The sequence below is a fragment of the Oncorhynchus masou genome, chromosome 23 (genome assembly GCF_036934945.1).
Source record: "Oncorhynchus masou masou isolate Uvic2021 chromosome 23, UVic_Omas_1.1, whole genome shotgun sequence".
NCBI lineage: Eukaryota > Metazoa > Chordata > Actinopteri > Salmoniformes > Salmonidae > Oncorhynchus > Oncorhynchus masou.
Genome location: NC_088234.1, coordinates 36,170,367 through 36,193,390, shown reverse-complemented (window position 1 = coordinate 36,193,390; position 23,024 = coordinate 36,170,367). Strand labels below are relative to the sequence as shown.

Below are 23,024 nucleotides of genomic sequence, written 5' to 3'. Positions count from 1 at the left end.
CCATCCTTGTGGAGACCAGAAGTTCTCACAAGGATAGTAAAAACAAGGAAATTGCGGACAAGGAAAAAGGCTATTTTATGCTTAAGGTTTAAGGTTAAGGTTACAATTAGGGTTACAATTAGGGTTAGGGGTTAGGTTTAGAGTTAGCAATTAGGTTTAAGAGGATTTCTGTTTGTGCTGGTATTAAACCTTGGTTTGCACGGGCAATTGTAACTTCCTGCTCAGTCTGCATATGCACAGTGCCTTGCGAAAGTATTCGGCGCCCTTGAACTTTGCGACCTTTTGCCACATTTCAGGCTTCAAACATAAAGATATAAAACTGTATAGTTTTGTGAAGAATCAACAACAAGTGGGACACAATCATGAAGTGGAACGACATTTATTGGATATTTCAAACTTTTTTAACAAATCAAAAACTGAAAAATTGGGCGTGCAAAATTATTCAGCCCCCTTAAGTTAATACTTTGTAGCGCCACCTTTTGCTGCGATTACAGCTGTAAGTCAATTGGGGTATGTCTCTATCAGTTTTGCACATCGAGAGACTGACATTTTTTCCCATTCCTCCTTGCAAAACAGCTTGAGCTCAGTGAGGTTGGATGGAGAGCATTTGTGAACAGCAGTTTTCAGTTCTTTCCACAGATTCTCGATTGGATTCAGGTCTGGACTTTGACTTGGCCATTCTAACACCTGGATATGTTTATTTTTGAACCATTCCATTGTAGATTTTGCTTTATGTTTTGGATCATTGTCTTGTTGGAAGACAAATCTCCATCCCAGTCTCAGTTCTTTTGCAGGCTCCATCAGGTTTTCTTCCAGAATGGTCCTGTATTTGGCTCCATCCATCTTCCCATCAATTTTAACCATCTTCCCTGTCCCTGCTGAAGAAAAGCAGGCCCAAACCATGATGCTGCCACCACCATGTTTGACAGTGGGTATGGTGTGTTCAGGGTGATGAGCTGTGTTGCTTTTACGCCAAACATAATGTTTTGCATTGTTGCCAAAAGGTTCAATTTTGGTTTCATCTGACCAGAGCACCTTCTTCCACATGTTTGGTGTGTCTCCCAGGTGGCTTGTGGCAAACTTTAAACGACACTTTTTATGGATATCTTTAAGAAATGTCTTTCTTCTTGCCACTTTTCCATAAAGGACAGATTTGTGCAATATACGACTGATTGTTGTCCTATGGACAGAGTCTCCCACCTCAGCTGTAGATCTCTGCAGATCATCCAGAGTGATCATGGGCCTCTTGGCTGCATCTCTGATCAGTCTTCTCCTTGTATGAGCTGAAAGTTTAGAGGGACGGCCAGGTCTTGGTAGATTTGCAGTGGTCTGATACTCCTTCCATTTCAATATTATCGATTGCACAGTGCTCCTTGGGATGTTTAAAGCTTGGGAAATCTTTTTGTATCCAAATCCGGCTTTAAACTTCTTCACAACAGTATCTCGGACCTGCCTGGTGTGTTCCTTGTTCTTCTTGATGCTCTCTGCGCTTTTAACGGACCTCTGAGACTATCACAGTGCAGGTGCATTTATACGGAGACTTGATTACACACAGGTGGATCAAGTCTCACCTAACTGGGCCCCCACCGAACTAAATTAAGATTTAGGGTATGGGGTTCGGTAAATAGGATTTTGAATGGGAATCAATTGTTTAGTCCCCACAAGAATAGTAAAACAAATGTGTGTGTGTGTGTGTGTGTGTGTGTGTGTGTGTAGCATGCTTCTTGAGAAACAATGGATTTCTTATTTTCCAGTCCACTACAGTTGGTAATGTGAGAGCTTCATAGTATCAACCCCTGTCACTTTGCTCCACAGCCCACACACTCTGGCACACATTGATATATATTCACACACACACACACTTTTCATTCCACATGCAAATAGAAAGTAAGTGTGTAATTGGGAGTTGGAATACATCAGGTAAATGTAAACATGTTTTTAGCGGGATGTGTGTGTCTGTGTCTGTTTGTGCGCTTTTGAATTAGCAGCATTCTGTGCGTGTGTGTGTGTATGTGAGTCTGTGTGTCTGTGCGCTTGTGAATGAGCAGCATTCTGTGTGTATGTGTGAGTGCCTGTCTGCCCGCCTGCATACGTGCCTGTCTGCAATGTGTGTGTGTGTGTGTGTGTATGTGTGTGTGTGTCTGCCTGCCTGCCTGTGTGTGTGCATGTGCCTGCCTGCCTGCCTACATGTGACACTGCCTCTTCCCTTTCCAGAGGTCCAATCTCAATGTCATTGCGAATGGGAGAAGAGGAGCACTCTTTTTGTCACAACAGCAATTAGAATATAAATATATTTTTCTTAATGAGACCCAGGAGGCAATCTGTATAATTTCAATCTGTCTCTTTGGCCAACCTTTGCAGGCTGCGGAGCCGCGGAGAAAGGCATCTGCGAAACCTGAGGCAGTCAAATTCAAAACCCTTTCTACACGGTGCTGCACACCCAGCTAATCTGCCTTCCACCAAGAGAGATGGCCACTTGCTAACCCGAACCCATACCCTGAAATATCGATATTGGTGCCCACCACTAATCTCTGTTTACTACCCCACCCCCAGCACACACGCTCGTTCTCTACTGTGACTTCATTTTGAGTAGGGTGACTGACTATCGACTCTAGCAGTCCCAGTCCCTCTCTCCCTCCTCTCCCGCTTCTCTCTCCACCTCTTGCCCTCAATCCAGCTTAATTACCCACAGGGCATACCTCCTCCTCCTCCTTCTCGCAGACTGCCTCTTCTCCCCAGCAAACCGGGAACATTCCTAGAATATTAGCTAAGATTTCCCTAACGTTGTAGTTTGGGTTTTACCTGATATTAGGATAACATTTAGTAATTAATAACATTTTCAAAAACATTTTTTAATTAAATATCTTTGAAATGTTCTCCTAACATTCACAAAAATGTTGTGCAGAAATATCTGTAATAATCACCACAGAACATTCGCCAAAAGTTCTCATTAGGTTTCCAAAGTAATGTAATAATACAATGTACCAATAATGTTTTCCCAGCAAACCAAAATTGACTCTGTGAAAGTTACCAGAACAGGTTGCGGCAAATATTCTCATAACACAAATACGGTCCAGTCGTGCTGATGATTATACAATGTTTGTATAAAACATCTGCCTGATGTTGCAAGAATGTTCCATGAAAACATTTGTCTGTTCTATAAACGTTTAATTCGGTTTTGGGAATAGTCTGGTGGGAACATTGTGGGGACATCAGAAAAGATATGTACCTAAAACCCCCAAAAATCTGTCCAGTTGTGCAGATGATTCACAAATTTTATACCCCCAAGACATGCTAACCTCTCACCTTTACGACTGCAACTAAGGCTGGAAAGTTAATACAATCAAACTAGCAAGGGCAATGATCACAAGTCAGTCGTAACGTTGCTAATGGACTAGCGCAAACACAAGGCATGCAGGCTGGATAGGACACAAGCGATCATAAATGAGTCAACAGTCAACAGAGCCATCTCCTTTTTGAACATAATGCAAAGGAGAAACATGTAGACCTATTACAACAACATTTGAGCAGTAGCCTATACTCAGCTACAATACATTTTGAGTTTACCAGACAGCAATGCTGTATTCAACTGCAAAATTGATCCGTGCAGTGCAATTTTTTTTTAACATCTTTGAAGTTGAAATGTGGCAACATGTCACGCCTTGGTCATTGTATTTTGTGTTTTCGTTATATATTTGGTTAGGCCAGGGTGTGACATGGGTTTATGTATTGTATTTTCGTATTGGGGTTTGTAGTATTTGGGATTGCGGCTGAATAGGGGTGTTGTATAGGTTTGGTGCCTCAGTCCTGAGCTGCCCCTCAGTCACGAGCTGCTCCTCAGTTTAGTGGGGTTCTGGGTGAGGACTATTCGGCCATGGTCGGCGGCGAGGGTGAATCATCCCAGGATGCGAAGGGGAGGAACAATGACATTTATGAAGTGGGGTCCACGTCCCGAGCCGGAACCGCCACCATGGACAGACGCCCACCCGGACCCTCCCTATGGTTTTGAGGTGGGTTCGGGAGTCCGCACCTTAGGGGGGGGGTTCTGTCACGCCTTGGTCATTGTATTTTGTGTTTTCGTTATATATTTGGTTAGGCCAGGGTGTGACATGGGTTTATGTATTGTATTTTCGTATTGGGGTTTGTAGTATTTGGGATTGCGGCTGAGTAGGGGTGTTGTATAGGTTTGGCTGCCTGAGGCGGTTCTCAATCAGAGTCAGGTGATTCTCGTTGTCTCTGATTGGGAACCGTATTTAGGTAGCCTGGTTTTCACTTTGTATTTCGTGGGTGATTGTTCCTGTCTCTGTGTTAGTGTTCACCAGTCAGGCTGTAATAGGTTTCACGTTCCGTTTTGTTGTTTTGTATTTATTAGTTATTTCATGTATAGTTTCGTTATTTGTTTCACTAATAAACATGAGTAACCAACACGCTGCATTTCGGTCCGACTCTCTTTCGACAAACGAAGAACGTCGTTACACAACAAACCTCTACTTATGTTTTTGTTATTTGGAGTTAAATACTTTTTTGATTAGGGTCGCGGCATTTTACGCACATCTGCAAGCATAGCAGCAAAGGATGGACAAATATTATTTATCTCTTCATTTGTTGTAATATGTCAAAATTAGATATACAGCATCAGTTGAAGTCAGAAGTTTACATACACCTTAGCCAAATTCATTTAAACTCAGTTTTTCACAATTCCTCATATTTAATCCTAGTAACAATTCCCTGTCTTAGGTCAGTTAGGTCTTCATTCTTTATTCATTCTTTATTCTTTACATTCTTTATTTTAAGAATGTGAAATGCCAGAATGCTAATAGAGAGAATGATTTATTTCAGATGGTATTTATTTTATCACATTCCTAGTGGGTCTGAAGTTTACATAAACTCAATTAGAATTTGGTAGCATTGACTTTAAATTGTTTAACTTGTGTCAAACATTTCAGGTAGCCTTCCACAAGCTTCCCACTTCAAGTTGGGTGAATTTTGGCCCATTTCTCCTGACAGAGCTGGTGTAACTGAGTAAGGTTTGTAGAACTCCTTGCTCACACAGGCTTTTTCAGTTCTGCCAAAATATTCTCTATAGGATTGAGGTCAGGGCTTTGTGATGGCCACTCCAATACCTTGACTTTGTTGTCCTGAAGCCATTTTGCCCCAAGTATGCTTGGTGTCATTGTCCATTTGGAAGACCCATTTGCGACCAAGCTTTAACTTCCTAGACTGATGTCTTGAGATGTTGCTTCAATATATCCACATAATTTTCCAGTCTCATGATGCCATCTATTTTGTGAAGTGCACCAGTCCCTCCTTCAGCAAAGCACCCCCACAACATGATACTGCCAACCCCATGCTTCACAGTTGGGATGGTGTTCTTGGCTTGCAATCCTCCCCCTTTTGCCACCAAACATAACGATGGTCATTATGGCCAAACAGTTCTATTTTTCTTTCATCAGACCAGAGGACATTTCTCTAAATCTTTGTCCCCATGTGCATTTGCAAACCATAGTCTGGCTTTTTTTATGGCAGTTTTGGAGCAGTGGCTCCTTCCTTGCTGAGCGGCCTTAAAGGCCGATACTTTTCTACCTGATTCCTCCAGCATCTTCACGAGGTCCTTTGAAGTTGTTCTGGGATTGATTTGCACTTTTCGCACATAAGTACGTTCTCTAGGAGACAGAACGCGTCTCCTTCCTAAGCGGTATGACAGCTGTGTGGTCCCGTGGTGTTTAAACTTGCGTACTATTGTTTGTACAGATGAACGTGGTACCTTCAGGCATTTGGAAATTGCTCCCAAGGATGAACCAGAATACAATTATTTTTCTGAGGTCTTGGCTGATTTCTTTTGATTTTCCCATGATATCAAGCAAAGATTCACTGAGTTTGAAGGTCGGCCTTGAAATACATCCACAGGTACACCTTCAATTGTCTCAAATTTTGTCATTTAGCCTATCAGAAGCTTCTAAAGCCATGACATAATTTTCTGGAATTTCCCAAGCTGTTTAAAACTTCTTATGGCTGGGGGCAGTATTGAGTAGCTTGGGTGAATAAGGTGCCCAGAGTAAACTGCCAGCTATTCAGGCCCAGTTGCTAATATATACATATTATTAGTATATTTGGATAGAAAACACTCTGAGATTTCTAAAACAGTTTCAATGATGTATGTGAGTATAGCAGAACTCATATGGCAGGTAGAAAACATAGATAAATTCCAACCAGGAAGTGGAAAATCTGAGGTTTGTAGTTTTTCAAGTCATTGCCTATCAAATATGTAGTGTTTACGTGGTCAAATTGCACATCCTAAAGCTTCCACTACATGTCAACAGTCTTTAGAAACTTGTTTGATTCTTCTACTGTAAATGAGGGGGGAATGAGAGCTGATTGAGTCAGGGGTCTGGCAGAGTGCCACGAGCTGATCACGCGTGCTCACGTGAGAGTTTGCTCTGTTCCATTGCATTTCTGTAGACAAAGGAATTCCCCGGATTAAACATTATTGAAGTTTTATGATAAAAACATTCTAAAGATTGATTCTATATTTCATTTGACATGTTTCTACGAACTGTAATATGAATTTTCGTCTGAACTTTCGCCTGGACTTGCCCGCGCCTCGTGAGTTTGGATTGTGTACTAAATGCGCTATTGAACAAATCAAACATTTATTGTGGAACTGGGATTCCTGGGAGTGCATTCTGATGAAGATCATCAAAGCTCAGTGAATATTTATAATGCTATTTCTGACTTCTATTGACTCCACAACATGGTGGATATCTGTATGGCTTGTTTTGTTGTCTAAGCGCTATACTCCGATTATTGCATGGTGTGCTTTTTCAGTAAAGCTTTTTTGAAACACAGCGGCTGCATTAATAAGGAGAGGTTGATCTTAAGTTCCATGCATAACACTTGTATTTTAATCAACATTTATGATATATTAGATATATATATATAGTATTTCTGTAAATTGATGTGGCTCTCTGCAAAATCACTGCATGTTTTGGAAGCAAAACATTACTGAACTTAACGCGCCAATGTAACCTGAGATTTTTGGATATAAATATGAACTTTATCAAACAAAACATACATGTATTGTGTAACATGAAGTCCTAGGAGTGTCATCTGATGAAGATCATCAAAGGTTAGTGATTCATTTTATCTCTATTTCTGCTTTTTGTGACTCCTCTCTTTGGCTGGAAAATGGCTGTGTTTTTCTGCGACTAGGTGCAGACCTCACATTATCGTTTGTGTGCTTTCATCGTAAAGCCTTTTTGAAATTGGACACTGTGGTGGGATTAACAACCGGTTTATCTTTAAAATGGTGTAAAATACTTGTATGTTAGAGCAATTTTCATTATGAGATTTCTGTTGTTTTGAATTTGGACTTTCACTGGCTGTCGTCATATTGATCCCGTTAGCGGGATCTAAGCCATAATAAGTTTTAAAGGCACAGTTAACTTAGTGTGTGTAAACTTCTGACCCACTGGAATTGTGATACAGTGAATTATAAGTGAAATAATCTGTCTGTAAACAATTGTTGGAAAAATGACTTGTGTCATGCACAAAGTAGATGTCCTAACCAACTTGACAAAACTATAGTTTGTTAAAACATCTCGGATAGGGGGGATGCGAATGCAGAGCGCCAGGTTCAAATCAAATACTATAAAATTCAAACTTTCATTAAATCACACATGTAAGATACCAATTTAAAGCTACACTCGTTGGTGAATCCAGCCAACATGTCAGATTTCAAAAAGGCTTTTCGGCCAAAGCACAAGAAGCTATTATCTGATGATAGCACAGCAGTAAACAAAGAGACAAATAATATTTCAACCCTGCAGGCGCTACACAAAACGTAGAAATAAAATATAAATCATGCCTTACCTTTGACGAGCTTCTTTTGTTGGCACTCCAATATGTCCCATAAACATCTCAAATGGTACTTTTGTTCGATTAATTCCGTCCATATATATCCAAAATGTCAATTTATTCAGCGCGTTTGAGCCAGAAAAATACAGCTTCCAATTTGCACAACGTCACTACAAAATATTTCAAAAGTTACCTGTATTTGCCAAAACATTTCAAACTACTTTTGTAATACAACTTTATTTTTAAACGTTAATAATCGATCAAATTGAAGACGGGTCTATCTGTTTTCAATACAGGACAACAACAAACTGACACTACTTTTCTGGTCTTGCACAACTCTCAAAAGTGTTACACTGTTTCAAGATGGTCGTACTTCTTCATTTCACAAAGGAATAACCTCAACCATTTTCCAAAGACTGGTGACATCCAGTTCCCCAATTGAAACTCATTGAATAGACAGTGACCTCAAAAAATGATTTTTTCTGAATGGTTAGTCCTCAGGGTTTTGTCTGCTACATAAGTGCTGTTATACTCACAGACATGATTCAAACAGTTTTAGAAACTTAAGATTGTTTTCTATCCAAATCTACTAATAATATCCATATCTTATATTCTTGGCATGAGTAGCAGGAAGTGTAAATTGGGCACGCTATTTATCCAAAAGTGAAAATGCTGCCCCCTATCCCAAAGAGGTTTTAACATGAAATTTGTGGAGTGGTTGAAAAAAGAGTATTAATGACTCCAACCTAAGTGTATGTAAACTTCCAAATTCAAACGTATTTACATAATTGGACATTATAAAAAGCCTAATAAAACGAATAAAACAATGGCCAGTTTGGGTCGTGGTTGCAAGTTTTTTTGTAAAAACAATGAGGCTATGTCTGGCCCGAGAATTTGTTGTGTTTATTTAACTTGGCCCATGCTCTGATTGAATTTGACATCCCTGGTCTAGCTTATCTATTTGTGTAGCTAGCTATGTATTTAGCAAGCTAAAAACACCAATCATAACATTAGCTAGCTAGCTAGCTGCTGGGAGGATGTCATGTCATTGGAGGAGTTGAGATGCATTTGTGTCATTTGGTTAGCTAGCAAGAAATGTGAATCGTATTGCTAGCTAGTTATGCTGAACTTGAATGACTGTTATCCACGGCTAGCATATCCTTAACAATTAAGCACATTCATCCGCTTTAGAAATGGTGTAGCCTACCTGGCATATTAAAAGAGCAACTGCATGTAATGTCCATTCGCTATTCGAGTGCAGGTGGTGGATTGTTTTGGGGCGGGGGACACTGGGCCGCACAAACCTGCTTCCAAAGGGGCAGATTCCGGAAAGCCAGGGTCCGGTGGCAGTCCGCTTGTCGTTGATAACTGGAAGTTGTGTTGAGAAGGGCCAACCGGATTCTCTTCCAGATACGACGACAGCGGCGGACAAACATCTGGGCTGAAGGTATGCCGACCTCTTCATCCTACTCAGGGAAGAGCGGGAGCTGATTACCAAAGGGCGGGAGACCCGTGGCAGAGCAAGGAAGGGTGTGGAGGGTGTATTCGACCCACACCAGTTGCTGGCTCCAGGTGGTGGGGTTGATGGAGACCAGGCAGCAAAGAGTCGTCTCCAGGTCTTGGTTGGCTCACTCTGACTGGCCATTGGACTGGGGGTGGAACCCGGAGGACAGGCGGGCCGACGACCCAATGAGTGTGCAGAATACCGACCAGAACTGGGATGAGAACTGAGGGCCCTGGACAGAGACCATGTCCACTGGGAGTCTGTGGATCCGGAGTATGTGCTGCACCATGAGCTGGGCCATCACTTTGGCAGAGGGTAGCTTGGGGATGGGAATGAAGTGGGCAGCTTTGGAAAACCGGTCCACTACTGCCAGGATGCTGGTGTTGCCATCAGACGGGGGGAGACCCATGACGAAGTCTAGGGATATGTGAGACTAGGGATGGTGAGGGACAGGCAGAGGTTGAAGAGACCAGCCAGAGCTTGCCGAGGTGTCTTATTCTGCGCAGATCATGCATGCGGCAACTAACGCGAAGACATCAGGAACCATGGTAGTTCAACAAAAGCGCTGTTTCACAAAGACCAAGGTTCGACAGGAGTCCAGGTAGCAGGCAAGCTTGGAGGAGTGGTCCGGCTCCAGGACAGAGGAGTGGACCGCATCAGGAACAAACATCCTGTTATCTGGGCTCCCCTGAGGCTCAACTGGGAATGCTGTACCTCACGAACCTGCTTCCCTATTCCCCAGCTGAGTACCGTTGCCAGTCAGGGAAGGATATAGCGGTGTGACAGCGCATGCGGCTTGACATTCTTGGATCCCGGTTGGTATGAGAGGGAGAAGTTGAACCAGGTGAAAAGCAAGGCCCACCTAACTTGCCTGGAATTGAGAAGCTTGGCGGTGTGAAGATATCCAGGTTCTTGTAGTCGGCCCACAGAATGAACGAATGTTCTGCCCCCTTCAGCCATTGCCTCCACTCCTCCAACGCCATCTTCACCGCGGGAAGCTCACGATTCCCTACTGTGTAGTTCCTCTCCGTGGAGTTGAGGTGATGGGAGAAGAAGGCGCAGGGATGTATATTGAGGTCCAGGGCAGACCGCTGGGACAGGACAGCCCCCACTTCAACATCCGAAGCATCGTCCTCCACTACAAACTGGCGGGACAGGTCAGGATGAACCAAGATGTGAGCTGTGGTGAAACGGGTGTTTGAGATCCCGGAATGCTCGGTCAGCAGCTGGGGACCATGTGAACGGAACATTGGAAGAGGTGAGTGCAGACAGGGGGGAAGCCAGGGTGCTGTAACCACGGATAAAGCGATTATAAAAGTTGGCAAATTCCAGGAAACGTAGGCTGGGGCCAATCCATCACCGCTCTCACCTTCCCAGGATCCATCTATACACTCCCTGCAGTGATGATGTAACCCAGGAAGTGGATGGTGGAGTAATGGATTCACACTTCTCTGCTTTCACAAAAAGCTGCTTCTCCAGGAGGCGTTGGAGAATCTGTCTGAAATGTTCTTGGGCAGAGCAGGAGAAGACAAGGATGTCGTCAAGGTAGACGAAGACGAACTTGTTCAACATATCGCAGGGAACATCATTAAACAAAGCCTGGAACACAGCTGCAGAATGGTCAGGCCAAATGCCATGACCAGATACTCAGAGTGACCGCTGTCCGTGTTGAAGGCAGTCTCAACTCATCCCCTTCCCGTATCCGCACCAGGTGGTAGGCGTTCCGTAGCTCAGGTTTGGTGAACACTATGGACCCCTGGAGCAGCTCGAAGGCCGAGGCTCTGGTAGTCTCAATAGCCTTGGTTTCTGGACCCGATAGAGAATACAGTCCTCTTGGAGAAGGTCAATCCCGCAGTCATAGGGTCGGTGCGGCGGAAGCCATGCAGAAAGAGGCACATAGGGAGAACAAAGGATTTCACATGGCGAACCCCTAAATCCCCAAAATGAGGATTTGATACAAAATGTCCACTTGAGAGAAGGTGGGAATGGTTATGGTTATGACGAGTGTGTTTCATTTGGTGACCTCAGAGAGGACAGAAAACACACATAACTATATCTCTGAATATGTACATTTCTCAATTATGGGGTTTGCATCTAATTCTTGTATAAAATTAATGAGTAAAGATGAAACTATTGGTGAAATGATGTAAGGTGATGTTAAAGCTTCAATGTGAAAAAATCCGGTGAAATTGGAGGGTGCGCAATTCATATAAATAATCGTAATATTAAACATTTATGAACATACAAGTATCTTATATCGGTTAAAAGCTTAAATTCTTGTTAATCTAACTGCATTGTCCAATTTACAATAGGCTTTACAGCGAAAGCATACCATGCGAATGTTTGAGGACGGCACCTCACATCAACTTGTTTTTCAACCAGCACAGGCTTCATAAATTCGCAAATAGAGATTAAATAATCACTTCCTTTTTGAATATCTTCCTCTGTTTGCAATGCCAAGGGTCCCAGCTACAACATGCATGGTCGATAAAATCCTTCTTTATATCCCACAAAGTCTGTGTAGTTGGTGCCATCGATTTCAGTAATCCACTCGTTCAACACGCAAACAAAGGAAGCCAAAAAGCTATCGCTAAACTTTGTTCAAACAAGTCAAACTATGTTTCTATGTAATCCTCAGGCACCCTAAAATTAAAATAAACTATAATATTTCATTTGGAAAGAAATATGTTCAATAGGAAAGTAAAATTAGCAAGTGAGCATTCTCTTTAACTCTCGGCCACAAACTAATTTCCAAATGTGACTCCCGGTACCAAAACTCAAAAATCTTCCTCATTTTGGAAGAAACAAGCCTGAACCCTTGAACAAAGACTGTTTACATCTAGTGGAAGCCAAAACCTCAGTATAAGCTAATGTTGTAATGGTTGTTGAATTCCTAACCATACCACGTGGAGCATTGGCTACACTGCTGGAAATGGTTCAACTCTGAGACTATCAATCTTTACCGAATAAGAACAAATCATAGATAATAATTACTAGTCTGCAGCGAAAAATTATGTCAACCTGGTACGCGATGACCGTAAACTGCCAAAATATCTATTTCTATGAGAACATTTCAGAATGGTACTCTGAAGTATCCATTCTAACCACCTAAGCGGAGAGAGAGAGATGCTCTGATGAACGGACTCTCCGCAGGCTGACGATTCCAAAGGAGATCACGACGACACACTAGGTGTACATATAAATTGATTGCAATTATTCCCAAAAAGAATGAGCGTTCATCTGCAAAGGATTAGCATTTCAATTAATATAATTATCAACTGTGTAGTGACTCCTTTTGTCGTCTTTCCCGCCCTTTTCAGTCCACACCCACGTCCCTTTGTCCACCAAGCTGTCATATCGGCTTAGCCCACTAGGGAACCTCCCCTATCATTTCCTAATCTATTGTTTGCGTGTTTATGTGTTTCTGTGATTATTTTGTTAGTTAGTAAATAAATGATTAAGACAATTGGTGTATGGATGATTCATAGTAAAGGATGGGTTTGTGCAGATAACCAACAATTTATGACGTTTGGAAAGAGACTAACTTGAGTTAAAGAACAACTAATTAATAAGAAAATGAATTGATCAAATATTAAAATATCTGAATATCTGAATATTAGGAAAATTATAACTTTGTAATCTGAAGATTTTCCTTGGAGCCCTGAATTCCTAGTTAATTACATTTAGTTTAATCACCTAATAATAATTACAGAGAATTTATTTGATAAAATAACAGTCTTCACTTTAATGATGCCAAAGACATGACAGCGGCAATGGCAGAGAAGTCCGGGCAAATTCCGAGCCCCCAGGCAATGAGCGTGTGCAGAATGGGCTCCAGCCTATGATGGCACCAGCAGACCAGTCAACAAGTGGATTGTGACACTGGAGACAAGAGAATCCCAATACCATGGGAACCCTAATAGACTTAATGAGCAGGAATTGGATCGTCTCGCTGTTGTTCTCTGACACACGTAGGTTGATGGGGGTGGTATTGTGGGTGACCCGGCCTATAGAGCGCCCATCCAGCACTCTAACGTCCATGGGAATGGAGACGGGCTGAGTGGCAATGCCCAGCTCAGACGCCAGGGTAGCGTCCATAAAGCTCTCATCGGCCCTAGCGACAATGATTATCTGGAGAGATTCCGATTGGTTCCCAGAGAAAAATAGCATGAAAAGAGGTGCGAGTAAGGGGATAGGAAAATTTCTCCATATGGCTGATCAGAGTACTCGCTCCTACCAGTGAGCCTGGTATTTTTTGGACAGAAAGAGACGAAATACAGGCAACTCTTGTGTGAAGCCTGTATAGCTGTTTGGTTGGAGACAGCCTAGCTCTGCCTAGTTGCATTTGCAACTAGGTGAATCGGCAGACTTCGGGGAAACTCGTGTAGCCTTGGGTTCTCTCAGCAACGAAGCCGTCAAGGACTTCCGGGATGCCTCAGAGGCAAGTTGGAATCCTTGGGCGGGCGAGTGAAATCCAATCTCATCTTCTTCCTTCGTTCCTGTAGTCGCCGATCAATCAGAATGGTCAAGGCAATTAGCGAGTCGTGATCCGTCGGTAGTTCCCGGGTTGTAAGCTCATTCGTTACTTCCCCTGAAACTCAGGAACATGTCAAACAGCGTTTCCGGGTTCCAGTCACTGTCAGCTGCCAATGTGTGGAAATCCACCACATAGTCTGCCACACTGTGGGAGTCTCGCCGAAGCTGGAGTAACTTCCAGGCAGCCTCTCTACAGGACAATGGAGCATCGATAACTTTACCTCCACCACAAACTCCTCCAGACTGAAACATACTGTTGTTCCCATACTTCCGTAGCCTAGGCGAGAGCCCTCCCGGACATTATCATGATGCGGTACACTATCTCAGAGCGGTCCGAGGGGAAGGAGGAGGGCTGCAGCTTGATGATGAGGGAACTCTGAGCGAGAAAGACTGAATGGTGCCCAAATCTCCATTGAAGCGTTCAGGGGGGAGGTAAGCAGGGCTCCCAGGAAACCATGGTTGCTGGCGAGGCAGCCTTGCTAACATCCAGGTTACTGAGGGGCTGTGAGGTTACCGTCGTGGGAGGCTGCCTAACAGACAACCCATGGAATTGGTCCAGCAATGTGTTCAACGCTCTGTCATGGCATTCGGCCATGGTCTGGAACCCTTCCACGAGGCCATGAAGCAACTCCTCGTGCCTTTCAACGGTGGCTCCTTGTGAGGCAATGGCGTTGCGGAGCTTGTCCGAATCTACTGGGTCAGTCATGGTCAGTTCGTATAATCACATTTTAGGGAAGACCCAGATGCAGACAATGTTGAAGTAACAAAACTGTTTTAATAGAACAACAGGTCAAGGACAGGCAGAAGTCAGGAATCCAGATCGGAGTCCAAAAAATACAGAAACGGCAGGCAGTCTCAGAGTCAGGGCAGGCAGATGTCAATAATCCGGTGTGATGTGACAAGGTACAGAACGGCAGGCAGGCTCAGGGTTAGGGCAGGCAAAATGGTCAAAAACAAGTAAAAACTAGAGACAGACAGGAAGGAGAAAAATGCTGGTAGGCTTGACGAACAAAATGAACTGACAACAGACAAACAGAGAACACAGGTATAAATATACACTTGGGATAATGGGGAAGGTGGGCGACACATGGAGGGGGGTGGAGACGAGCACAAAGAAAGGTGAAATAGATTAGGGTGTGGCACAAGTGCTTGTCAAATTGTGAATGAGAGACTGATGAAATGTGTGGCCTGTGCTACAAACAGAGCATGCAACTTTTTCAAATCATTTTTTTTTGCATTGTGCCTCCTTAGAATGTATTATAAATGTAAACATATTGCCTAACGTTTGTATCACAACTAAAGTTGCATAAATAACTCTAAATTAAGCATATAGGAGGACCTCAAATTGTTTGAGGAAAAATATCCTTTCTATTTTACTCAGCTATGTTCAATATAATTGTTCTTACTATTCAATAATGTCATTGGAACTACCGTGGGGCAAAAAAGTATTTAGTCAGCCACCAATTGTGCAAGTTCTCCCACTTAAAAAGATGAGAGAGGCTTGTAATTTTCATCATAGGTACACTTCAACTATGAAAGACAAAACTAGAAAAAAATCCAGAAAATCACATTTTATGATTTTTAATGAATTTATTTGCAAATTATGGTGGAAAATAAGTATTTGGTCAATAACAAAAGTTTATCTCAATACTTTGGTATATACCCATTGTTGACAATGACAGAGGTCAAACGTTTTCTGTAAGTCCTCACAAGGTTTTCACACACTGTTGCTAGTATTTTGGCCCATTCCTCCATGCAGATCTCCTCTAGAGCAGTGATGTTTTGGGTCTGTTGCTGGGAAACAGAGTTTTGGAGACTGGCTAGGCCACTTCAGGACCTTGAAATGCTTCTTACGAAGCCATTCCTTCGTTGCCCGGGCGGTGTATTTGGGATCATTGTCATGCTGAAAGACCCAGCCACGTTTCATCTTCAATGCCCTTGCTGATGGAAGGAAGTTTTCACTCAAAATCTCACGATACATGGCCCCATTCATTCTTTCCTTTACACGGATCAGTCGTCCTGGTCCCTTTGCAGACAAACAGCCCCAAAGCATGATGTTTCCACCCCCATGCTTTACAGTAGGTATGGTGTTCTTTGGATACAACTTAGCATTCTTTGTCCTCCAAACACGACGAGTTGCGTTTTTACCAAAAAGTAATATTTTGGTTTCATATGACATTCTCCCAATCTTCTTCTGGATCATCCAAATGCTCTCTAGCAAACTTCAGACGGGCCTGGACATGTACTGGCTTAAGCAGAGGGATACATCTGGCACTGCAGGATTTAAGTCCCTGGCGGCGTAGTGTGTTACTGATGGTAGGCTTTGTTACTTTGGTCCCAGCTCTCTGCAGGTTATTCACTAGGTCCCCCCGTGTAAGTTCTGGGATTTTTGCTCACCTTTCTTGTGATCATTTTGACCCCACGGGGTGAAATCTTGCGTGGAGCCCCAGATCGAGGGAGATTATCAGTGGTCTTGTATGTCTTCCATTTCCTAATAATTGCTCCCACAGTTGATTTCTTCAAACCAAGCTGCTTACCTATTGCAGATTCAGTCTTCCCATCCTGGTGCAGGTCTACAATTTTGTTTCTGGTGTCCTTTGACAACTCTTTGGTCTTGGCCATAGTGGAGTTTGGAGTGTGACTGTTTGAGGTTGTGGACAGGTGTCTTTTATACTGATAACAAGTTCAAACAGGTGCCATTAATACAGGTACGAGTGGAGGACAGAGGAGCCTCTTAACTTCTTGATACTACCCATCCCGGATCCGGGATCGTGAATACAGCCTCAGGCTCATTAGCATAACGCAACGTTAACGATTTCTGAAAATCGCAAATGAAATGAAAATAATATGCCTGCTCTCAAGCTTAGCCCTTTCTTAACAACACTGTCATCTCAGATTTTCAAAATATGCTTTTGAACCATAGCAAATCAAGCATTTGTGTAAGAGTATTGCAAGCTAGCTTAGCATTTTGCGTAGCATTTAGCACGCAACATTTTCACAAAAACCAGATAACCAAATAAATAAAATCATTTACCTTTGAAGAACTTCGGATGTTTTCAATGAGGAGACTCTCAGTGACATAGCAAATGTTCAGTTTTTCCTGAAAGAATCTTTGTGCAGGAGAAATCGCTCCATTTTGTACATCACATTTGGCTACCGAAACGAACCGAAAATTCAGTCACCAAAATGTCAAACTTTTTCCGAATTAACTCCATAACATCGACCGAAACATGGCAAACGTTGTTTAGAATCAATCCTCAAGGTGTTTTTTCACATATCTCTTCATTGATATGCCGTTCGTGGAAGCCTGCTTTCCCCTCAGAATCCCATGGAAAAATACCAGCAGCTGAAAATAACGCACCAATTTCGACGGAGGACACCGGGCGGACACCTGGAAAATGTAGTCTCTTATGGTCAATCTTCCAATGATATGCCTACAAATACGTCACAATGCTGCAGACACCTTGGGGAAACGACAGATAGGGCAGGCTCATTCCTGTCGCATTCACAGCCATATTAAGGAGACAATGGAAAACAGAGCCTCAAAAATCCTGCTCATTTCCTGGTTGCCGTTTCATCTTGGTTTTGCCTGTAGCTCCTGTTCTAGGGCACCCACAGACAATATCTTTGCAGTTCTGGAAAAGCTATTAATTATATGCATAGTCGAGCATCTTTTTGTGACAAAATATTTTGTTTAAAACGGGAACGTTTTTCATCCAAAAATGAAATTGCGCCCCCAGAGTTTCAAGAGGCTAAAGAAGAAGTTACAGGTTTGTGAGAGCCAGAAATCTTGCTTGTTTGTAGGTGACCAAATACTTATTTTCCACCATAATTTGAAAATAAATTCATTAAAAATCCTACAATGTGATTTTCTGGATTTTTTTCCTCATTTTGTCTGTCATTATTGAAGTGTACCTATGATGAAAATTACAGCCGTCTCTCATCTTTTTAAGTGGGAGAACTTGCACAATTGGTGGCTGACTAAATACTTTTTTGCCCCACTGTATAAGCAAAATCTTGCCTGCTAAATGAACTAATGTAGCCCACAGCCAAATGCCATAGCCAGATCGGGGCCTAACGTAAGGAAGACTCAAAATATGCTATTCTTATTTTCTGATGTAGGCTACATTTTATTCATAATCATAAGGTTTCTTTAGACTTGTCTAAAATAAATCATGGATTTATTGTGACGGTGTAGGCCTAAGGTACTCAGCTCTTTCTGAAGTCCGGGGCCTGCTGGTTTTATGTTCTACCTGATCATTAATTGCACCCACCTGGTGTCACAGGTCTAGATCCATCCCTTACTAGAGGGGAACAACAATGAAAAAATTCTGCAGATCTAGCTTCGAGGTCTAGAATTGAGTTTGAAATGTGTAAGCTATATGACATGGATTTTTTTACTTTTTAATATGTAGATGTTCCAAACGTCCGCATCAGTGGCTTGTAGGCTCTGCATAGAAGATGGAGATGCTGAATATGTTGATGTTAATTAATAGTCAATTAACATGAGACCAGCAGTTATTTCAATGACAATCACTGGCTGACAAAATCTCATGACCGCTACAGACCTTAGTCGGAGAGATGAGGATCACTGAATCTCTCTCCCTTTCCTCTCTCTCTAATCTCTTCCCTCATGTCTCTGCTCTCTCTCTCTCTTTCTCTCCTCCCCTCTCTCAACCTCTAATACCCCCCTCTCTTCCATCCTTTCACTCTCCCCCCTATTCTCTCATCCCTCCAGGCAATACCAACAGTATCTTTGCTCTGGACTACATCAGTGGCTCTCTGACGGTAAATGGACAGCTGGACAGAGAGAACCCCCTCTACTCACCCGGATTCACTTTCACCGTCAAGGTCTGTCTGTTTGTGTTTAGGCCTGGGACTGATGAGAGAGAGACCTAAACTGAACATATAGCTACACCACCACTCTACATTTTCTTTAGATGTAAACCTTCCCAGTCACATACAGTACGCACATTTTGAATTAAGATATCATGTATGCTGGTACAGTATAGAATACATCATCAGTACTTAATTCAAGGCATTGGGATGTGAGGTATAATCTTCCAGGTGTGCATTTCCACACTCCGCCCTAAGGCTTATTATGACAGGGTCCTGCTGAGATCCTCATATTTAGAGAACGGTTAGACTTCCTTGGGAGCAACCTGGGAGGATAAAGGAATGGAAGATGTTCTTAATGTTGATGGAGTCCTGCCAGGCCAATGCTTTGGAGATTACTTGCTCCTTCTCTCTCCCTCTTCATCTTTGTCTTTCTGAGCCAGATGTAGATTCCGAATATCCCTTCACTGAGCCGTGAGAAGTCTCTCTCACTCGCCCTCTCTTTCTCTCTCAATTTGGTGCATTCTGTCATAGTGGGAGTCTTTCCTTCTCACCCCTGGCCTCTTCATCTCCTTACTTACACTTCTATGCTTCCCCTCCTCCTCTCCTCACCAAATGGTTCCCACAGTTTGAGAGAGGGGGCATGAAATGAATTTTAGTGTGGCAACGGGAGAGGGGGAATAGTTGGAGGGATTTTTGGTTAAAAGCCCGTTTTCACAGAGTGAATCTTGATGACTGCTTTCTACCAGAACCTTTTGTCTGGTTTAGACACACAAATAGGTGTGTGTGGTTTTAGTTAAAAGGTGCTAACTAAAACCATAAAGGGTTATTCGGCTTATCCCTGTAGAAGTACCCTTTACATTGTTCCAGGTAGAAACAGCGAACCGTTTTGAACCATTTTTCTAAGAGCATTAGTATAATAATGGAAACAGGGAATTCCATCACATCTTATTTAAAAATATATCCCTCCCACCTCACTCGTTATTCTTGATTGAAATCAACCATTTCAGCAAACTAGGAGAAAATTCATAGACCAAAATAAAAATATATTTTTGAAAATGTATAATATGGATATTTTCCTTCCCTCTTCTTTGGTGTCTTTATTGATTCTGAGTACTGTAGTAATATAACTATTTTTTTCAATTTTAGACCAGCTTAGATAGTGGTTGTGTCCAAAAGGACACCCTATTCTCTTTATAGTGCCTTACTTTTGACCAGGGCCCATAGGGCACAATAAGGAATAGGGTGCCATTTGGGATATAATCAGTTTTGAGTGTGTGGAGCTCAGCATTCAACAGCATAGTCCGCTCCCATCTCATCACCAAGCTCAAGACCCTGGGGCTGAACACCTCCTTCTGCAAATGGATCCTGGAAATCCTGACGGGCCGCCCCCCAGGGATGAGGGTAGGCAACAACACATCCGCCAGGCTGACCCTCAACATGGCGACCCCTCCTGTACTCCCTGTTCAACCATGACTGTGTGACTGCGCACGACTCCAACACCATCATCAAGTTTGCTGACGACACGACTGTGATAGAACTTGTCGTGACGTGACTGTCATTAATGAGATTAATGTTATTTTATCAAATCAATGAACTATATGTAATTATTACATGATTAAATTAATATGTAACAATTAACTCATTAATAACTTCTGACACCATGGGACAACGTATTTAACAAGTTACTCTCTCCCGAATTAAACTCTTTCAAGATATATTAACATCTATAGATCGTCAATTATTATTACCTCATCAGTCTCATTCTGAACATCATTGACCTCGTAAATCTGCACGAACCCTAGCCTAAGTGATGATTCATCGATACACAAAATAGCTTCAAAATAGCTATTCAATAACTAACTAAATAATCACACAGAAATACATAAACACACACACTACAGATTATTGATTACTTTCATAATGCAATGAAACAGTCCCTTGCAAACTAACCCGATATGATGGCTTGTTACACAATGGAAATGGTGTGGGGAAAGATAGAGCGGGAGAGACAAAGTGAGTGGAATTATTGTACATACATTGGGAAAACACGCTCACTGTAAATATGGATATTTAGCAGCCTAACAACCGCCCATTCAGATTTAGAAATGCAACGTTTATTTACGCTTAGATGTCTTTCTGTCGTCTCTCTGTTGAAACTACTTGTCCGTCTATGGCGAGTAGTTCGAGGCATGTAACACTCTGGTTTGTCCACCAGAGGTCACAATGTCCTTTGTAGTTGTAGGTTTCTTTTGTTCTGGAGTGGTCGTTAGAATGGATACGTTAGATGTACCACACTGTGGTGAGAGGGAAATGTTCATCCCCTCTTGTCTTCAGTTGAGTTTTCTAGACTACCAGTACTTAAACAGCTGTAGACTGTGAACAGTAGTCTTCATCTTTGTCACACCAGCCTTCGCTTTGGCTCCCGCTCCTGCCCAGCTCAGGCATTCGGCGTAGCCGGCCTTCTAGCTGTTACCGAACCTGCTGCTGGCAAATGCCCTTCACTCATCAACCCCGGACTTGTCTCGTCCCACCTGGTTCCAATCCCCACTCTATCACTGTATATATACTCCCTCTGTCATTTTCTTTGTCGGTCATTGTAAAACTTTGCTTTTTTTCTGAGAGGAATCTCTCCTACTATTTCCTGAGTATTTTATTATTTAGCACTTTGGGTTTCGTCCCGCATAACTTCTTGAAACTCCCCATCCCGGATCCGGGTTTGTGACTAAAGCCTCAGGCTCATTAGCATAACGCAACGTTAACGATTTCTGAAAATCACAAATAAAATGAAAATAATGCGTCTGCTCTCAAGCTGAGCCTTTTCTTAACAACACTGTCATCTCAGATTTTCAAAATCTGCTTTTGAACCATAGAAATTGACTAATTTGTGTAAGAGTATGCAAAGCTAGCATAGCATTTTGAGTAGCATTTAGCACGCAACATTTTCACAAAAACCAGATAACCAAATAAATAAAATCATTTACCTTTGAAGAGCTTCTGATGTTTTCAATGAGGAGACTCTCAGTTACATACCAAATGCGCAGTTTTTCCTGAAAGCGTCTGTGTGTAGGAGAAATCGTTCCGTTTTCTACATTGCGTCTGGCTACCGAAACGAACCGAAAATTCAGTCACCTACAACGTAAAACTTTTCCGGATTAACTACATAATATCGACCGAAACATGGCAAACGTTGTTTGGAATCAATCCTCAAGGTGTTTTTTCACATATCTCTTCATTGATATGCAGTTCGTGGAAGCTTGCTTTCCTCTCTGCAAATCCAAAGGTGGTATCCCATGTAAAAATACTGGCAGGTGACTTTTGCGCACCAATTTCCCGGCGCAGGACACCGGGCGGACACCTGGTAAATGTGGTCTCTTATGGTCAATCTTCCAATGATCTGCCTACAAATACGTCACAATGCTGCAGACACCTTGGGGAAATGACAGAAAGGGCAGGCTCATTCCTCTCGCATTCACAGCCATATAAGGAGACAATGGAAAACAGAGCCTCAAAAATCCTTGTCATTTCCTGGATGCCATCTCATCTTGGTTTTGCCTGAAGCTCACGTTCTAGGGCACGCACAGAGAATATCTTGGTATTTCTGGACACGTCAGAGTGTTTTCTTTCGAATGCTATCAATTATATGCATAGTCGAGCATCTTTTTGTGACAAAATATCTTGTTTAAAACTGGAACGTTTTTCATCCAAAAATGAAATAGCGCCCCCATAGATGTAAGAGGTTAATAAACTCAGTAGTTCAAAACCTGCGACTGCCTCCTGTCTACTCCTCTCTACACTTGTGACAGAATGACCGATGACCGACCCAAGGGAACAGGAAGCAGCAGGACATCCCGACCTCTCCACTATAAGGTTGATGCTCCTATTCCACAACTCGTACCTGGAGCACCTCGGGACTGCCATGGACGAGGTGCTCCGGACGGTATGCCAGCTTCAGGCTACACCACCACCTTTCCAGCTCGCCACGGTCGTTCCAGCTACCACACCACCATCTAAATCACCCAGTCCGATCAGCAACATCCACCTGCCAATCCCGGAGTGATTTGACAGCACCCCAGCTCATTGTAGGGGGTTTCTCCTGCTTTGTGACCTCCACCTTGCCAATCATGCCGGGATGGCCTCCGAGAAGGACAAGGTGTCCTTGGTGATCTCGGTGCTGACAGGCCGGGCTCTAGAGTGGGTGCACGCCGTGTGGGAGAGGGACGGTCCAGTAGTGCAGTCCTGTGAGCACTTCACCCAACTCTTCCTTGCAGTGTTTGACCACCCTACAGAGGGC

General features: G+C 42.8%; 1 protein-coding gene across 1 annotated transcript in view; it reads left to right on the top strand.

Moving 5' to 3' along the window:
- cdh23 (cadherin-related 23) overlaps nucleotides 1-23,024 on the top strand; it is a 688,999-nt gene that overhangs the window by 348,984 nt on the left and 316,991 nt on the right. The window contains exon 10 of the mRNA XM_064931960.1: nucleotides 18,633-18,745. Coding sequence (XP_064788032.1) covers nucleotides 18,633-18,745 — 113 coding nt within the window. The remainder of the gene's footprint in view (nucleotides 1-18,632; nucleotides 18,746-23,024) is intronic.